The sequence below is a fragment of the Dermochelys coriacea genome, chromosome 1, assembly GCF_009764565.3.
Source record: "Dermochelys coriacea isolate rDerCor1 chromosome 1, rDerCor1.pri.v4, whole genome shotgun sequence".
In the NCBI taxonomy this organism is placed as follows: domain Eukaryota; kingdom Metazoa; phylum Chordata; order Testudines; family Dermochelyidae; genus Dermochelys; species Dermochelys coriacea.
Genome location: NC_050068.2, coordinates 323638123 through 323655810, shown reverse-complemented (window position 1 = coordinate 323655810; position 17688 = coordinate 323638123). Strand labels below are relative to the sequence as shown.

At 40.2% G+C, this 17688-nt stretch overlaps 1 protein-coding gene across 15 annotated transcripts in view; it reads left to right on the top strand.

The window, feature by feature from the left end:
- The window catches only part of CPNE8 (copine 8), a 279857-nt gene that overhangs the window by 180679 nt on the left and 81490 nt on the right, over nucleotides 1-17688 (top strand). For all 15 annotated transcript variants that reach the window (XR_006275544.1, XR_006275547.1, XR_006275546.1 and 12 more), the window contains one exon: nucleotides 2348-2394. Coding sequence is in view for 9 of the 15 variants with exons in the window: in XM_038399049.2 (XP_038254977.1) it covers nucleotides 2348-2394 (47 nt within the window). In the remaining 6 variants the exon portion in view is untranslated. The remainder of the gene's footprint in view (nucleotides 1-2347; nucleotides 2395-17688) is intronic.

The following is a 17688-nucleotide window of genomic DNA, read 5'->3' as shown; positions in this document are numbered from 1 at the left end:
TTGCTTGTTTCCTGTTATACTTTGTCCTGGTGAAAGCCACACTTAAAATGTTACCGTCTTTTTAAACCTAAAGTGGATTCTCAACATCATTGGGATCAGGACAATCACATTCCCTACTTCTTTGCCAATCCAAAATCCTCAAATGAAAGAGAACAATGCTTCCTGTCTTTAAGAATATCATTTCCTTAGAACACAGCAGTTCCGGTCCTGAGATTTCCTCTTTCTATTTGTTGAAGGTTCCAAGTATGGTTTATCCTTAAGAAGGGAAGGAAGTCCCTGCAGTATCTTAGCAAAATGAATCATAACTGGTATTACATTGATTTGCATATTATTTGATTTGTTCCTTTGCAATAAAGTCTCACTTTAAACTCTGACTTTAGTGATAGCTGACTCTTGGACCCAAGATTGCGTCCTCTGTCCTAGCCATTAAGAGTGTAAAAATGGCCATACAGGGTCAGATCAATGGGCCATCTAGCCCAGTATCATGCCTTCTGACAGTGGCTTGTGTCAGTTCCCTCTGAAGCACCTAAAGAACAGGACAATTAACAAGTGATCCATCCCCTGTTGTCTAGTCCCAGCTTCTGGCAGAGATTTAGGGACACCTAGAGCATGAGGTTGTGTCTCTCACCATCTTGGCTAATAGCTGCTGATGGAACTATCCTCCATGAACTTATCTAATTCTTTTTTGAACCCAGTTATACTTTTGGCCTTCACAACATCCCCTGGCAATGAGTGCCACAGGTTGAGATTACAGTGTGTGAAGACGTACTTTCTTTTGTTTGTTTTAAAACTGCTTTCTATTCATTTCATTTGGTGACCCCTAGTTCTCAGGTTATGGGAAGGGGTAAATAACAGTTCCCTATTCACTTTGTTCTTCACACCATTCATGATTTCATAGACCTCTCTCATATCCCTCCTTAGTCATCTCTTTTCTAAGCTGAATAGTTTGTCTTTTTAATTCTCCTCATATTAAGCTGTTCCAGGCCCCTAATCAATTTTTGTTGCCCTTCTCTGTACTTTTTCAAATTCTGACACATCTTTGGGAGATGGGGCAACCAGAACTTCATGCAGTATTCCAGGTGTGGGTATACCATAGATTTATATGGGGGCATTATTATATTTTCTGTCTTATTAGCTATACGTTTCCTAATGGCTCCTAACATTCTGTTGGCTTTTCTGACTGTTGCTGTACATTGAACAGATGTTTTCAGAGAACTGTCCATGATGACTCCAAGATCTCTTTCTTGAATGGTTACAGTTAACTTAGACCCCATCATTTTGTATGTATAGTTGGGATTATGTTTTCTAATGTGCATTACTTTGCACTTATCAACACTGAATTTCATCTGCCATTTTGTTGTCCAGTCACCCTGTTTTGTGAGGTCCCTTTGTAACTCTCTGCAGTCAGCTTTGGGCTTAAGTATCTTGAGTAATTTTATATCATCTGCCAACTTTGTCACATTACTGTTTACCCCCTTTTCCAGATCATTTCTTGAACAGCACTAGTCATGTATAGATCATTGGGGACCCCACTACATACCTCACTCCTCTCTGAAAACTGACCATTTATTCCTATTCTTCATTTCCTATCTTTTAGCCATTACCAATCCATGATAGGACCTTCCCACTTATCCCATGACAGCTTATATTGCTTAGAAAACTTTGGTGTGGGACCTTGTCAAAGGCTTTGTGAAAGTCCAAGTATAGCATATCCACTAGATCACCCTTTGTTCACATGCTTGTTAAAATCCTCAAGGAATTCTAATAATTGGTTAGGCTTGAATACCCTTTACAAAAGCCATGTTGATTCTTCCCCAACATATTGTGTTTCAACGAATTTGTCTGGTATTGAAGGCGGGGGGGAGGGGAAAGCCAAGGGAGAGAGATGGGACAAAAATAAATGAAAGCCAGGCATGTCATATATAGTGTATCGTGTATGAAGTTATTGCTATAAAATTAATTGGTAAAGTATTTTGAACTGAAGCTTTGGTGAGGTGGACAGGTTTCTCCAAGATGGGACCACTGAAAACCCATCCAGTTACATAACGCTTCTACATATGTAAAGGGAGAAGAGACTTTTTTTCACAAATGTAGTTTACAAGTAAGAGAAAATTAGGTTTCAAAGAGTAGTAACCTCAAGAATTGATGCTTAATTGATGACACCATATAAAAGACAAAATAATGCACAATGATTTTAACCTGAATTTTGCAGTGATATCTTTTGACCAGAAAGCTAATGCATTGTAACATGTATATTAGTCCATTAAAAGGTATGTTACCTCCCTTGCATATTTTTTCCATTTATCAATGGTGGTATTAACAAGATTCCTATCTGCTTGTTTGACAGAACCCAAATCAATTTCACAGTGGCTATTGATTTCACAGCATCAAATGGTGAGTAGCAAAAGTAGCTTCTTGTAAAATTGAATGCTATGTCTAGATTCAGAACATTTTTTCTTTAGTACTACATATGTATTTTTAATTTATTCTACACAGCTTAGATTTACAATTATTGTGTATTATTTGTATCACTATAATGCTTAGTGGCCCCAACTGTATCAAAGCCCCATTATTATAATGTACAAACATAGAGTAAGAGACAGTTCCTGCCCCAAAGAGCTTATATTTAAATAGACAAGACAGACAATGCGTTGGGAGGAAGAGATATAATAAACAAGCAAAGCGAACATTGTGATGGCCTGCAAACATCATGTTCATCATTTTCAAGGCAAGGAGGCCAATATGTCAATCACTGGCAATCTTATCATGCCACCAAAGCTTTTGGTGACCACATGATCACTGACCATGTAGCAGCATTCCTTAGTAAACATGCTTTGTAATTTGTTGTTCTTCCATCCAAGAAGCCTTCAAAACCAAACCAGTGCTGATAGAGGTGGCTCCTGAGTTCAGCCATGAATATCCTCATTGCTAATCTTCTCCTGCCACTTACATGAAATAACTGGTGAAGACAAGCAGAATCAAGGAACACAGTCAACCTGTGGAACTCCTTGCCAGAGGATGTTGTGAAGGCCAAGACTATAAAAGGAACTAGATAACAAAAAAGAACTAGATAACATTCATGGAAGATAGGTCCATCCATGTCTATTATCTGGCATGGGCAGGAATGGTGTCCCTAGCCTCTGTTTGCCAGACACTGGGAGTGGGCGACAGGGAATGGATCACTTGATTACCTGTTCTGTTCATTCCTCTGGGGCACCTGGCATTGGCCACTGTCAGAAGCAGGATACTGGGCTAATGGATCTTTAGTCTGACCCAATATGGCCATTCTTGTGTTCAAAAACATCAGTTCCCTGCTCTTCAGCCTTCTTCAGCACCCACATTTTATTGCCATGAAGTAAAGATTATGTAACTGTTTTTTGTACAAATATTCACTTTCTGGTAAGCTTGATGTCATAAAGTTTCCACAAAGGCCTCTGAAGAGCTCAAAACATAGTGTCAGTTACTTCTATACAACTGTCATGGAGTCCCCGGGCAATGCTCTGGAACAGCTCCCTACGAAGCCAGTCAGGACTCTGGTGAAGTCTCTTCTCTGTGAGCAGACTGTCTTCAGGGCAAGAAGCTCACACAGCTTCCACCTTCCTGGGTCTGACCTCGGAGCATTCAGCATCCTCTGCCCCTCCATGCGCCTCCCACAGCGAGTCTGCCCAGGCGGGGCTCCTGGGGAAGCCAGAGGGTCCTGCACCCCAACTTCACAGTCAGACTTGACTCTCAGCCAGCCAATAAAACAGAGGTTTATTAGACGACAGGAACGTGGTCTAAAACAGAGCTTGTAGGTACAGAGAACAGGACCCCTCAGCCGGGTCCATTTTGGGGGCAGTGAGCCAGACAACCACGTCTGCACTTCACTCCATGGCCCCAGCAAGCCCCAAACTATCTCACTCTCCACCCCCTCCTCCTCTGGGGTTTGTCCCTTCCCAGGCCAGGAGGTCACCTGATTCCTTTGTTCTCCAACTCTTTAACTATCACCTTGCAGGGGGGAAGGACCCAGGCCATCAGTTGCCAGGAGACAGAGTGTAGGCCATTTATGTACACTAGCCCTTTGCTCTGCAACAATTACACCCCCTTATCCCATCAACTAGAGACTTAAGAAATGCATAGGGGAAACTGAGGCACACCTACAGTATTCCGAGAAAACATTAAGAACAGACCCACTTTGTCACAACAACCATCTATATCTTTCAAACATCCTCAATCATTGTCTATGATGCTTTCCAAGTAGTTGACAGTTATCACCTGCTCCATCTCCCATCCAAACAAGTTAATAGTAAGCTGATTGTAATCTAGATTTGGAGCCTGCTTGAAGGTAATTGTATCTGAATTAATAATCAGACCAATGTGCGCTGCTTATTGCCTGACTAGATCAGCCATCAGCTGTACTGATTCACCATATTCAGCCAACAAGGCAATGCCATAGTCATATTTGAGGTCTCAAAGTAAAATGACAATCACCTCAATGCCACTGACAGATGCCGCTTCGAGCTTACCCGTCAACCAGCAATGCTGATATTGAATAACAATGGAGACAGAAGAGATGCAAGGTAGTTGGGGTAATAACTTTTATTGGACCAACTTCTGTTGGTGGAAGGGACAAGTTTCCAAACTTCACAGAGTTTTTCCTCAGGTCTAGGTAAAGTAACCAGAGTGTCCAAGCGAAATAAAAGATGGGACAAATTGTTAAGCATAAGGGATGCATACCTGTTGTAGGAGATCACTTAAAATGAAATGGGCAGTTAACACCCCTTCAGTTGTAGGACAGTAGAGGGTTAGCAGAGGCATTAGGGTGTGTTACAAATTGTTATAATGAGCCATAAAATCAGTATCCCTGTTAAAACCTGTTTTTTTAGTGTCCAGCGAAGTTATGAATTTAAGATCCCAGGCTCATTTTTTGAAGTTGATGTGCAGGTTTCCTTTGAGGATGAGGACTGGGAGGCCAGATATAGAGTAAAAAGAAAAGGAGTACTTGTGGCACCTTAGAGACTAACAAATTTATTAGAGCATAAGCTTTCGTGAGCTACAGCTCACTTCCATCCGATGAAGTGAGCTGTAGCTCACGAAAGCTTATGCTCTAATAAATTTGTTAGTCTCTAAGGTGCCACAAGTACTCCTTTTCTTTTTGCGAATACAGACTAACACGGCTGCTACTCTGAAACCTGTGATTATGCAAGGCAGATATAGAGTGATTGCTTTGTGAAAAGTGTTCACCGACGGGTGATAAGTGTTTTTAAAATCATAGGACTGTAAGGGACCTTGAGAGGTCTAATCAAGTCCCTTCTACTCATGACAGGACTAAGAGCTTGTCTACACTGGCAACGCTAAAGTACTGCCGCAGCAGCGCTTTAATGTGCCTTGTGTGGTCGTGGCAGAGCGCTGGGAGAGAGCTCTCCAAAAAACCCCCACCTCCGCTGGGAGTGCGGCCCTCAGGGGGGTATTTATTCAGATTCCTGAGTGAGAAAGTTGCAGCGCTGTAAATTGCCAGTGTAGACAAGCCCTAAGTATTATCTAGACCATCCCTGGGAGGGTTTGTCTCACTTGCTCTTAAAAATCTCCAATGATGGAGATTCCACAACCTCCCTGGTCAATTTATTCCAGCGGTTAACCACCCTGACAGCGAGGAAATTTTTCCCTTTGTCCAACTTAAACTGACCTTATTGCAATTTAAGTCCATTGCTTCTTGTCCTGTTCTCAGAGGTTAAGGAGAATAATTTTTCTCACGCCTCTTTGTAACAACCTTGTATGTACTTGAAAACTTATGTCCCCTCTCAATCTTCTCTTCTCCAGACTAAAAAAAACCAATTTTTTCAATCTTCCCTTATAGGTCATGTTTTCTAGACCTTTAATTATTTTTGTTGCTCTTCTATGGGCTTTCTCCAATTTGTAGACATCTTTCCTGAAATGTGGCCCCCAGAACTGGGCACAATACTACAGTTGAGGCCTAATCTGCATGGAGTAGAGCAGAAGAATTACTTCTCATGTCTTGCTTACAACAAACATTCCTGCTAATACATCCCAGAACGATGTTTGCTTTTTTTACAGTAGTGTTGCACTGTTGACTCATATTTAGCTTGTGATCCACTATAATCCCCAGATTCCTTTCTGTAGTACTCCTTCCAAGGCAGTCATTTTCCATTTTGTATCTGTGCAACTGATTGCTCCTTTCTGAATGGAGTACTTTGCATTTGTCCTTACTGAATTTCATCCTGTTTACTTCAGATCATTTCTCCAGTTTGTCCAGATTATTTTGAATTTTAATCCTATCCTCCAAAGCACTTGCAAACTCTCCCAACTAGATATCATCCACAAACATTGTAAGTGTATTCTCCACCCCACTGTCTAAATCATTGATGAAGATATTGAAAAAAATGGACCTAGAATTAATCCCTTCAGGACTCCACTCAATATGCCCTTCCAGCTTGACTCTGAATCACTGATACCTACTCTCTGGGAATGGTTTTCCAACGAGTTATGCACCCACCTTATAGTAGCTCCAACTAGGTGGTATTTTCCTGGTTTGTTTATGAGGTCATGTGAGACAGTATCAAAAGCATTACTGAAGTCAAGATATACCGCATCTACTGCTTCCCCCCATTCACAAAGTTTGTTATCCTGTCAAAGAAAGCTATTAGGTTGGTTTGATAAATCCATGTTGTGTTATTTATTACCCTATTATCTTCTAGGTGTTTGCAAATTGCTTAATTATTTACTCCCTTATCTTACAAAGTACTGAAGTTAATCTGACTAGAATGTAATTCCCTTTTTATAGATGGGCACTATATTTGCCCTTTTCCAGTCCTCTGGAATCTCTTCCGTCTTCCATAACTTTTCAAAGATTATCACTGATGGCTCAGATACCTCCTCAGTCAGCTCCTTGAGTATTCTATGAAGTATTTCATCAGGTCCTAGTAACTTGAAGACATCTAACTTCTCTAAGTAATTTTTAACTTGCTCCTTCCCTATTTTAGCCTCTTATCCTACCTAGGTAATAAAGGCCTCGATAGTACTCATCACCATGCATTTTGGACAGGTTTCCATGCCCCATTTGGGGCTTTTGTCCCGCCTTCCCACCCACTTTCCGTTGGCGCTGAAGTTTGGCACTGTCGGCCATTTTGGGAAAAAATTGTGCTCTTTGAATGGGGGAAGTGTTGTGCTTGGATACATTGAGAACAGTTTAAAGTTTGGGTAAGATTTATTGAAAAAAGGTGATTGACTAAGGAGAGCTGTTGTTAAAGGGCAGGTTATTAAAGAAAAGAGATGATGGTATACTATAAAAGAATAGAAAATGTGATACATTAAAAGATTGGAATGAGACACGTTTGGGTAAGGTTTATTGAAAAAAGGGGATTGAATAGGGAGAGCTGTTGGTAAAGAACAGTGTCTGTGTTACTGCACACATGCAGAGCGAAACATCCGACCTCCCCAACTGGTGGTAGTGAAATGTTGCTAGTTTGGGCAGCCTCCTGGGAGCTAGCCCCTCCTTTTGGCGGACCAATCAGAGGTTGTTTTACAGCTAGGTCACAGAATGTGCTTGTGGAACCAATCCTGAAGTCCCAAGATTTAGAGAGGATCTTTATCTTTACATTAAAAGCTATAAAAACAGGATTAAAAAGGAAATTTAGTAAGCACATGATAAAAAAGTGAATAAAAAGCATTAAATAATATTAAAAACCTGTTTAGTAAGCACATGTCCAAAAACTGGCTAAAAAAGCTAGGTTTAAAAAGGAAATTTAGTAAGCACACGGTAAAAAAATGAATAAGAAAGCATTAAACAATATTAAAAACTCAGGCAAAGTCTGTTTGGTTTTTTATTCATTTTATCGTGCTTACTATTCAGTATCAGGGTAGGTTAAAAAAACAGAGCAAGAAAAGGAAATTTAGTAAGCACATAAAAAAGTGAATAAAAAAGCATTCAGTAACGGGAAAAAAGAGAGAGCACATGGTTCAATTGGAGAGGGAAAGAGCTCTTTATCTTTCCTAAAAAAACAGGGCTAGAAAAGGGGAAAAATAAAGAGCATATGGTTGCAGAGCCTGTTTAGTAAGCACATGATAAAAAAGTGAATAAAAAAAAGATTAAAAACCTGTTGAGTAAAGACCTGCCAAAAACTGGCTAAAAAACATTAAAAACAGGTTTAAAAAGAAAATTTAGGAAGCACATGATAAAAAAAAGTAAATAAAAAAGCATTCAGTATCAGGGGAGATTAAAAGAAAGAACAGGAGGAAGATGGAGAGCACATGGTTGAATCAAAGAGAGAGAGAGGATCTTTACCTTACATTAAAAGCTATAAAAACAGGATTAAAAAGGAAATTTCCTAAGCACATGATAAAAAAGTGAATAAAAAAGCATTAAACAATATTAAAAACTGTTTAGTAAGCACACAGCCAAATGCTGGCTAAAAAAACCATTAAAAGCAATAAAAAGAAAATTTCCTAAACACATGATAAAAAGTAAATAAAAAAGCCTTCAGTATCAGGGTAGATTAAAAGAAAGAACAGAGGAAAAATAGAGAGCACATGGTTGAATCGAAGAGAGAGAGATTTTTTTACCTTGCCTGTCTTTCTGTAAAATGAGGCAGCTGCACAGTTTAGAAACTTTCAGACTTGTTATCCCCACGTTTGGATTGGGCCAATTAGAGATTGTTTTACAACGGCATTATAGAGTTTATTTTTCTGAACCAATTTTATAGGCCCAAGACCTCCCCCCCTTTTAACTGCCTTATTCTTATCTAATAGGTTTCAGAGTAGCAACCGTGTTAATCTGTATTCGCAAAAAAGAAAACGAGTACTTGTGGCACCTTAGAGACTAACACATTTATTTGAGCATAAGCTTTCGTGAAGCTCAGGAAAGCTTTTGCTCAAATAAATTTGTTAATCTCTAAGGTGCCACAAGAACTCATTTTCTTCTATTCTTATCTAAAGAAACAGACACCCAGCATTTTTCATGCCATATATGTTTTGTAGAAGGGGGTTTTCATAAAAGTTAAAACCATACTCGTTTAGTAACCAACAATTTTTTAAAGTTTTTTTTTTCTAGGTTTTAGGCTGCACTGATTTGTTTTTTTGTTTTAGTAAGCCCAATATAAAACAACAGGCTTTTGCAGCTGGATAGCTGTGATTAGAAAGAAGAAGGCTGCTTTTTACCTGCTTTTTAACAAACACAAGTTAATTACATTAAGTTTTGTAATGGAATAAAGCTCTGCTTTATATTGACTTGAAAAGACACTCCCTTATTTACAGGGATGTTTCAATAAAATAGAGCAGGCAGAATTACCCCAGCTTTAAAACCCCAGGTTTTTAGTAACAGTCAGTTTATATTTTCCTTATTTTGTTAACTCCTGGATCAGAGAGAAGAAGCTTGTTTTGTTTTTTTACTTTTTAACAAAGAGAGGTGAAAATCTTGTAAAGGAATAAACGCTTGAAAAGATACACTCCTTTATTTAGTCCCATTGACATAAGCGTTTTAATTAAAGGGAAGCCTGCAGAAACAGTTCAGGAATTAAAAACACAAAAAAGTTTTAGATTAACATGGTCAGTAAAAACAATGTGAAAAAAGAAGCCAATGTGCTCAGAAATAAGGAAGCCCAAGGCCTGCTTTTAAAACAAAATGATACCAAAGACTTGTACTAAAAAGAACAGTAACTTTAACTATAAATAAGCTTACTATGTAAAATAAAAACTTTTTAACAATTAAAGCTAAAAAATGTAGCCTAGGATTCCCACCTTTTTTTTTTTTTTTTTTAAAGGCCGCTTGCTCTGCTCTTATCTAAACAAACAGGGGCCCTGTAACAAAAGGTGACCAGCACACACGATAGATAATGTAAAAATGTGTTCATTTGTGAAGTAATGCCTAAAATCCCCTTTTCTAACTTATTAAATAAACACTTTAAAAGAAAAACCCACCTAAAAGACACATCCTGTTATTTACAGGAGTGTTTTAATTAAAAAAAAAAGGGGGGGGGGCAGGCAGAAACATCCTAGGCCTGACCCCTGACTAAGAAAAAGTTTTTCCCAATGTTTTTACTGAGAACAACTTGAAACAGCCTTTTGAAGGAAGTGGATCAGAAAAGCAGAAGACCCTTTTGAAAAACAAGGATATCTGAAGACACAATTTTTCATTTAACCCCTTGTTTCAGTAACATGCGAGTCTGCAGAAACAATCCAGGTGTAAGCAGGGGAGTAGTCTCGCTATTGTGGGGAACTATCCTAGCTTCTGCACTACCCCGGTGAAGTGGGCTAGCGAAAGGATCTGAGTCCTCACTCCCACTTCCTTTACCCAGTGGCCTCCCTGCCCTTGAGGACTCCCCTTCCACTCTCATGTCTGGCAGACTCCTCGTAACCCCAACAAGGCTGGGCCCAGGATTCCTGGGGGGCTCGACCCCCAACCCTGCTGTGGTCACCTAGGACAGGGGCTAGGGTGTCCCCCACTCTGGGGTATTCTCTGTGCACTGGGCACTTCTCTGACCCACTGACCATTCCATGCAAGTTAAAGCAAATGCAAGTTATTTAATCAACAATTAATTTAAAAAAGAATAAGGAAAAATGGGAAAGGTTAAAGGAAACACACCATCCTGCTCTGTGGCAGGGAATATCACAAACAGTGTCTCTGGAATATCAGGGCAGTTCACAGTCTGTTCCTTGTAAATCACAGGCCTTTTTCTTAGGTCCTGGCTGTGCTGCAGGGATGCTGTGGGTTGGACACTTGCTCTGGTGGTGGCCTCACGCTCTCAGGCTCTAAGTGGAAGGAGCCTTCTGCCCGGTGTTGCCCCCGCCCTGTCGGGGTTGTGATCCAAGCCTGGCCTGCAGAGCCTCTTGGCTGAGGCATCTCCCTTTGCTGGGCCCGCTGCCCAGAGCCCCCCTTGCTCTCCCCAGCCACTCACCGCACCCAGCTCCAGACTGCTCCAGCCCCAGCTCCACCACTCTGTCTCTGCACTGCTGCTGCTGCTCTGCCTCCAGCTCCCTGGGCTGCCTCTTTGGCCCCTCTGCCTCTGGTTGCTGCAGCTCTGCTCCCAGGGCAAGTCTGCTCTGCAGGCTGCTTCTGTGACTCTGCTCCCAGCACTGACCTGCTTCGTGGGCTACTTTCCTGGCCCCTCTGGCTCTGGTTGCTGCAGCTCTGCTCCCAGGGCAAGTCTGCTCTCTCTGGGCTGTGCCTCTGGCTTTGGGGCTGCAGCTCTGCTCCCAGGACAGGGGCTGCTCTCTCTGGGCTGCTTTTCTGGTCCCTCTGGATCTGGCACAGCTCTGCTCCCCAGCTCAGCTTGAGCCCCTGCTTTCTCCTTAGCTCGGCCCCACTCTGTCTGACCCAGGCAAATCCAGCTCACACGGAGGACAGGACCTCCCTGGCCTCCTGACTCTCTGATTAGCCTGCCCGCCCTGTCATTCAGGCTGACCTGGAGCATTGGCCTCTTCCCATTGATCCTGGAGACTATCAGTCTCAGGGTCCTGGTTTCCCATAGACCCTTCCTTTTAGTACTGGGAGCTAGCCAACCAAAACACCCCCACTGAATGTTAGTAAGGGGGCAACAGTCCCCTTACACAGAGTTAAAAACGCAGAAAACCTGTTTATAAAAGTAATTTGTAGTGATTGAAAAGTTTTCCCCTATGTTTTAGACTAACATGGGTCATTTTTTAGTAAGAACATTTTGAAGCCACATGCTTTTTCAACAGAAACAGCGTCTGTGAGTCAGTGGATCAGATAAGAAGGCCAGAAGATAACAAGCCCTAAGAAAAGGAGGACTTGTGGCACCTTAGAGACTAACAAATTTATTTAAGCATAAGCTTTTGTGAACTACAGGCCTGCTTTTAAAACAAAATTATACCAAATACTTGTTGATATAAACATTTTCTTTTGTTATGTGAAGAAGACATTGCTTTGTAACTGAGCTTATTAACAAGGTAAAATAAAAAAAGATATTACCTCAGGGTTAAAACCACAGTCAGTAAGTTTATAAAAGTAATTTGTTAAAGTTTTTAAGAAATAGAGGCGAAAGGCTTGTAAAGGTATAAACACTTTTTAAAAGACAAGCTATGAAGACACATTTCTTCATTTAATGATTTTGCATATGTTTCAATAAAAAAAAAAGCATGCAGAAGCACCCTGACTAAGAAAAAATTTTCCCTATGGGGACTTCAGTGAGAATAACTTGAAACAGCCTTTTGAAGGTAGTGGATTAGAAAAGAAGACCCCTTTGAAGAACAAGGCTATCTGAAGACACATTTTTTTATATGGCCCCTTTGGCATAGGTGTTTCAATAAAATGTGAGTCTGCAGAAACAACCTAGGGTTAAAAAGCACAGAAATCCTGTTTATAAAAGTAATGTATAGTGATAAAAATCCCCCCCGCCCACCCATGTTTTAGACTAACACGGGTCATTTTTTTAGTAAGGACAGTTTGAAACAGCATGCTTTTGCAGCAAAGCCGCTGTTAGCAAAAACACCCTCTGTAAGCCCGTGGATCAGAGATAAGAAAGCTGCTTCTTTGCCTGCTTTTTAACAAATAAAGGTGAAAGTTATATTAAGTTTTGTAAAGGAATAAACACTTTAAAAGACAAACCTATTTGAAGACAAATCCCTTTTATTTAACATTTTTACATGTTTCTTTTAATTTAAAAAAAAAATGAGATGCAGAAAGCACCCCAGAGTGAAAACCATCGAACCTGAGTAACCGCGAGTTTCTAGTCCCCTTATTCTGTAATTCAGTGGATTAGAGAGAAGTTTATTTTCCTCCCCCCTTTTTAACATATCCATGAAAAAGTTATATTAAGCTTTCATTTTCTTAGGACTTTTAGATTTAAGTATGAATTTTTCTGTTGCATTATTAGAATGTCTTTGTTTTTAAATGTTTGCACCCTGTGTGCTGAGACTCAGGTACAAGCTCCTGTGTTTGTTTTGGGTCCATAGATTTTATTAAACTAATACAGCACAGGCTGGAGCTGTATTAGTGCTGTATTAGTTTCTCTACATTTTAAAAACAGATACGCCTAATTAGGCTAGCCAGTGATCCATGCACTATAGTCTGCTTTAGGAAGGCTCTAGGGGTCATTTCTTCAGTTTGCTTGGTTTTTTGCACAGACCTTTTTCCTAACTTTTTAAACACTTAGTTTTAACAAATGGTGAGACTGCATTGAAAGATACTTTTGTGAAAGTTATAACAAGTATTTTATTCCATGTACTGATTGTAAAAGACAAAAACCGTCGCTTTGTGACTGCATGAAGCTTAGAGATAGCCTATCTGAAGAACACCATTCCCTCTTTTTTTCCTTCTTCTTTTCTATTGTTTTTTAAAACCTAAACCGAGGACAAACAATTTTTTTAAAAAGCCACAGAGATCATACCATGGGGGTAAGAAAGCTGTCCTGAGTTTTAGGGGGCATGTTGATAACTCTTTTAGTGAAACGGTTTTATAAGCAGCCATTCTGTGTTAGTTGTTATGCTTTAGCATGGGCAAGTGTTTGTCATTCGGAAGCACTTTTCCACTTTATGAGGTATCTTCCCCCATCCTATGGCTTATTAGAAATATTCACAAAAAAAAGTAAAGATACTTTATAATAGTGCCAGCAAAGGAACAATTACAATTTTGTTGATCGTTATTGTGTCTAAGCCCCTAGAGAATATATTTTTGTAAAACGCTTTTATGCAAACTGTAACCCTAGATGATGTACATCATTAAATAATATGAAACAGTAGACGAGAGACCTGAGACATTGTTGAAATCAGAGGGGCTATGGTTAAGTCCTAATGCAGAAGGCCTGGGGTGGAAAATGAAAAGGTACAGCCGAAGCAGAAGATGGTATGATTTAAGAGTGGTTCTGGGGCTGCTTTGCAATGCTCCACAGGGAGCCTATAACCCTCATGTACAAGTGCCAGGGCGGGGTGAGGTGGGTGGGCCTTTGTTAGAGGAACAGGCCACTCATATACCTCTTGTTATTGTTGACAAACTGTAACTTAACTGCACGTATACTAGAGGGGCAACCTACTGACCTTATGACAAACCCAACACCCCTTCAACTCCATCAAAACACTGCACACAATTATTTTCAACTGACATTTTATTTTACAACACACCCCGTTTTGTTCCCAAAACACGCTCTACCTGTTAGTGTTTTTTCTTAGCAAGGTTTTGTAATTTGATGAATGAAAAAGGTGTTCAACATTTCGCATTAAACATTTATCTGTCGGTTTGATGATTTCATCTAAAACGCTATTTGGGTCCTCGGCCTCTGTCACTTTGTCCACCAATTTTGCCCCCATAGCTAAATGTTCCTGGGTTAAACAGGCACTGCAGCGCGTATCCCAACATGATGATGATATTTAACACACTCTCCATACACAAACTACCGCTAATTTCTTTAATTTTTCAGTTCACATCATCTAAAGACCGTTATGCACAAGTGTGATGCCTCTGACCGGGGCATCTGTGGCGCACCCAGGACAATACTCATTTTGTTTCTCTCTCAGGCAGTGCTTGATTCCGTGCACAGCCGCTCGCACAAGTGCACGCATCACGGTTTACGGTTATGAACTTGCACAGGCTTAATACCGAATTTCTCCCTCAACTTCAGATAGTACAGGTCTATAGAATAAGCGTCCCCCACTGTCTCGGCATTCTGTGAAGCATCTGGTTTTGGGTCTGGGCCCTTCGGAGCTGTCGGTGTCCAGAACCTCCAAGTCCTCTGAAGAACCATCGCTCAGCTGCTGAAAAATTTAGAGTAAGAAATATGTGTAAGGCATCTTTGTACTTTTTCATAACATGATTTAAAAATCTTTTACGCCGTGTATCAAGAGATCCCTTCCGCATGCAGCTTTTAAAAACAACAAACAACAACAAATGCAATATGTGTCTGTGCAGGCTTGATCCAAAAGGCTCTAACCAACCAAGCCTGGTTTCCACTCTTTGTAGGACTCTTTTTTGAGTTTCAGATAATTGAAGATGTTCTGGGTTAGCCAGGTTGGTCTGTTGCCATACTTCCTATTTTTCTTCTGTAGGGGGATAGTTTGTTCTTGTGCCATTAATAATGTCTCTCTGAAAAACTGCCAGCTCTCTTGAACTGTTTTTCCCCTTAAACTTACTTCCCATGGGATCTTACCTACCAACTCCCTGAGTTTGCTAAAGTCTGCCTTCTTGAAATCCATTATCTTTATTGTGCTGTTTTCCCTCCTACCATTCCCTAGAATAATGAACTGATCATTTCATGACTACTTTCACTTAAGTTGCCTTCCACTTTCAAATTCTCAACCAGTTCCTCCCTATTTGTCAAAATCAAATCTTGAGCAGACTCTCCCCTAGTAGTTTTCTCCACCTTCTGAACTAAAAAATTGTCTTCGATACATTCTGAGAACTTGGTGGATAATCTGTGCCTGTCTGTATTATTTCCCCAACAGTTGTGTGGATAGTTGAAGTCCCCCATCACCACCAAGTCCTGTGATTTGGATGATTTTGTTAGTTGTTTAAAAAAAGCCTCATCCACCTCTTTTTCCTTATTAGGTGGTCTGTAATAGACCCCTACCATGACATCACCCTTGTTTTTCATCCCTTTGTCCTTTCGACAGACTTTCAACAAGTCTGTCTCCTATTTCCATCTTAACCTCAGTCCAAGTGTATTCATTCATAATATATAAGGCAACACGTCCTCCCTTTTTCCATGCCTGTCCTTCCTGAGCAAGCTGTATCCTTCTATACCAATATTCCAGTCCTGCATATTATCCCATCAAGTCTCTGTGATGCCAACTATGTCATAGTTATGTTTATTAACATTTCAAGTTCTTCCTGCATATTCCCCATAGTACACAGTAGGGCCGTCAAGCAATTAAAAAAATTAATTGTGATTAATTGTGCTGTTAAATAATAGAATATCATTTATTTAAATATTTTGGATGTTTTCTACATTTTAAATATATTCTATTACAAAACGGAATACAAAGTGTACAGTGCTCACTTTATATTATAATTATTTTTATTAAAAAAATTTGCATTGTAAAAAGTAAACAAAAGAAATAGTATTTTTCACCTCATACAAGTTCTGTTGTGCAATCTCTTTATCGTCAAAGTGCAACTTAAAAATGTAGACTTCTTTGTTACATAACTGCACTAAAAAAAAACCATGTAAAACTTCAGAGCCTACAAATCCACTCGGACCTACTTCTTGTTCAGCCAATCTCTCAAACAAAAAAATGTATTTATATTTGTGGGAGATAATGCTGCCCACTTCTTGTTTACAATGTCACCTGAAAGTGAGAACAGGCTTTCACATGGCACTGTTGTAGCTGGTGTCGCAAGATATTTACATGCCAGATGTGCTAGACATTCATATGTCCGTTCATGCTTTGACCACCATTCCAGAGGACATGAATTTGAGAAGCTGATGACTGCTTCTGCTTGATAACTATTCAAAGCAGTGCAGACGACTTATGTTAATTATCATCATCTGAGTCAGATGCCATCAGTGGTTTAGGTTCTGTAGTTTGCATTGGAGCGTTGCTGTTTTAAGACTTCTGACAGCATCTTTCACATCTCATCCCTCTCAGATTTTGGAAGACACTTCAGATTCTTAAACCTTTGGTCAAGTGCTGCAGCCGTCTTTAGAAATCTCACATTGGTACCTTTTTTATATTTTTGTCAAATTTACAGTGAAAGTGTTTTTAAGTTGAACGACATGTGCTGGGTCATCATCCAAGACTACTATAATATGAAATATATGGCAGAATGTAGTTAAAACACAGAGCAAGAGACCTACAATTCTTCCTTAAGTAGTTCAGTCACAAATTTAATTCATGCATTATTTTTTTAATGAGCATGTCCTCTGGAATGGTGGCCGAAGCTTGAAGGAGCATACGAATGCTTAGCATATCTGGCATGTAAATACTTTACAACACCGGCTACAAAAGTGCCAGGCAAATGCCTGTTCTCACTTTCAGGTGACATTGTACTAAGAATCTGGCAGCATTATCTCTCGTAAATATAAACAAACTTGTTTGTCGTAGCGATTGGCTGAATAAGAAGTAGGACTGAATAGACTTGTAGGCTCTGAAGTTTTACATTGTTTGATTTTTGAATGCAGTTTTTTTGTACATCTACAGTACATGGCTTGTCACCATGAAAGGTTTTCCTCCTTTCCCCCCCCTGCTGCTGGTGATGGCTTATCTTAAGTGATCACTCTCCTTACAGTGTGTATGATAAACCCATTGTTTCATGTTCTCTGTGTGTGTGTGTGTGTGTGTGTGTGTGTGTGTGTGTATATAAATCTCTCCTCTGTTTTTTCCACCAAATGCATCCGATGAAGTGAGCTGTAGCTCATGAAAGCTTATGCTCTAATAAATTTGTTTGTTAGTCTCTAAGGTGCCACAAGTACTTCTTTTCTTACCGCTACCTATGTTTCCTCCTGGGAGTGGTGGCTGTGATCTTCCCAGCCTTGGAGGTACATGGTTTCTCCTCCTTCACCTTTATGGGTGATTCCTTATTGCTCGTTGCTGGGCAGCATAATGGTTCTTCATCACTGTGATGGATGGGTTGGGAATAGGGGTGGAGCACTGCCTGCTGCCAGAAGTAACCAGCAGCCACTGTCCTCCCTGTGACTGAGCCATATCCTCCTCACCCAGTAGCATGACAGCAGTCCTCTCAAGCTGGATAGCTTCCTCAGCTTTAAACATCTCTATGTGAATACTCTCAATGAATTCCTCATGGGC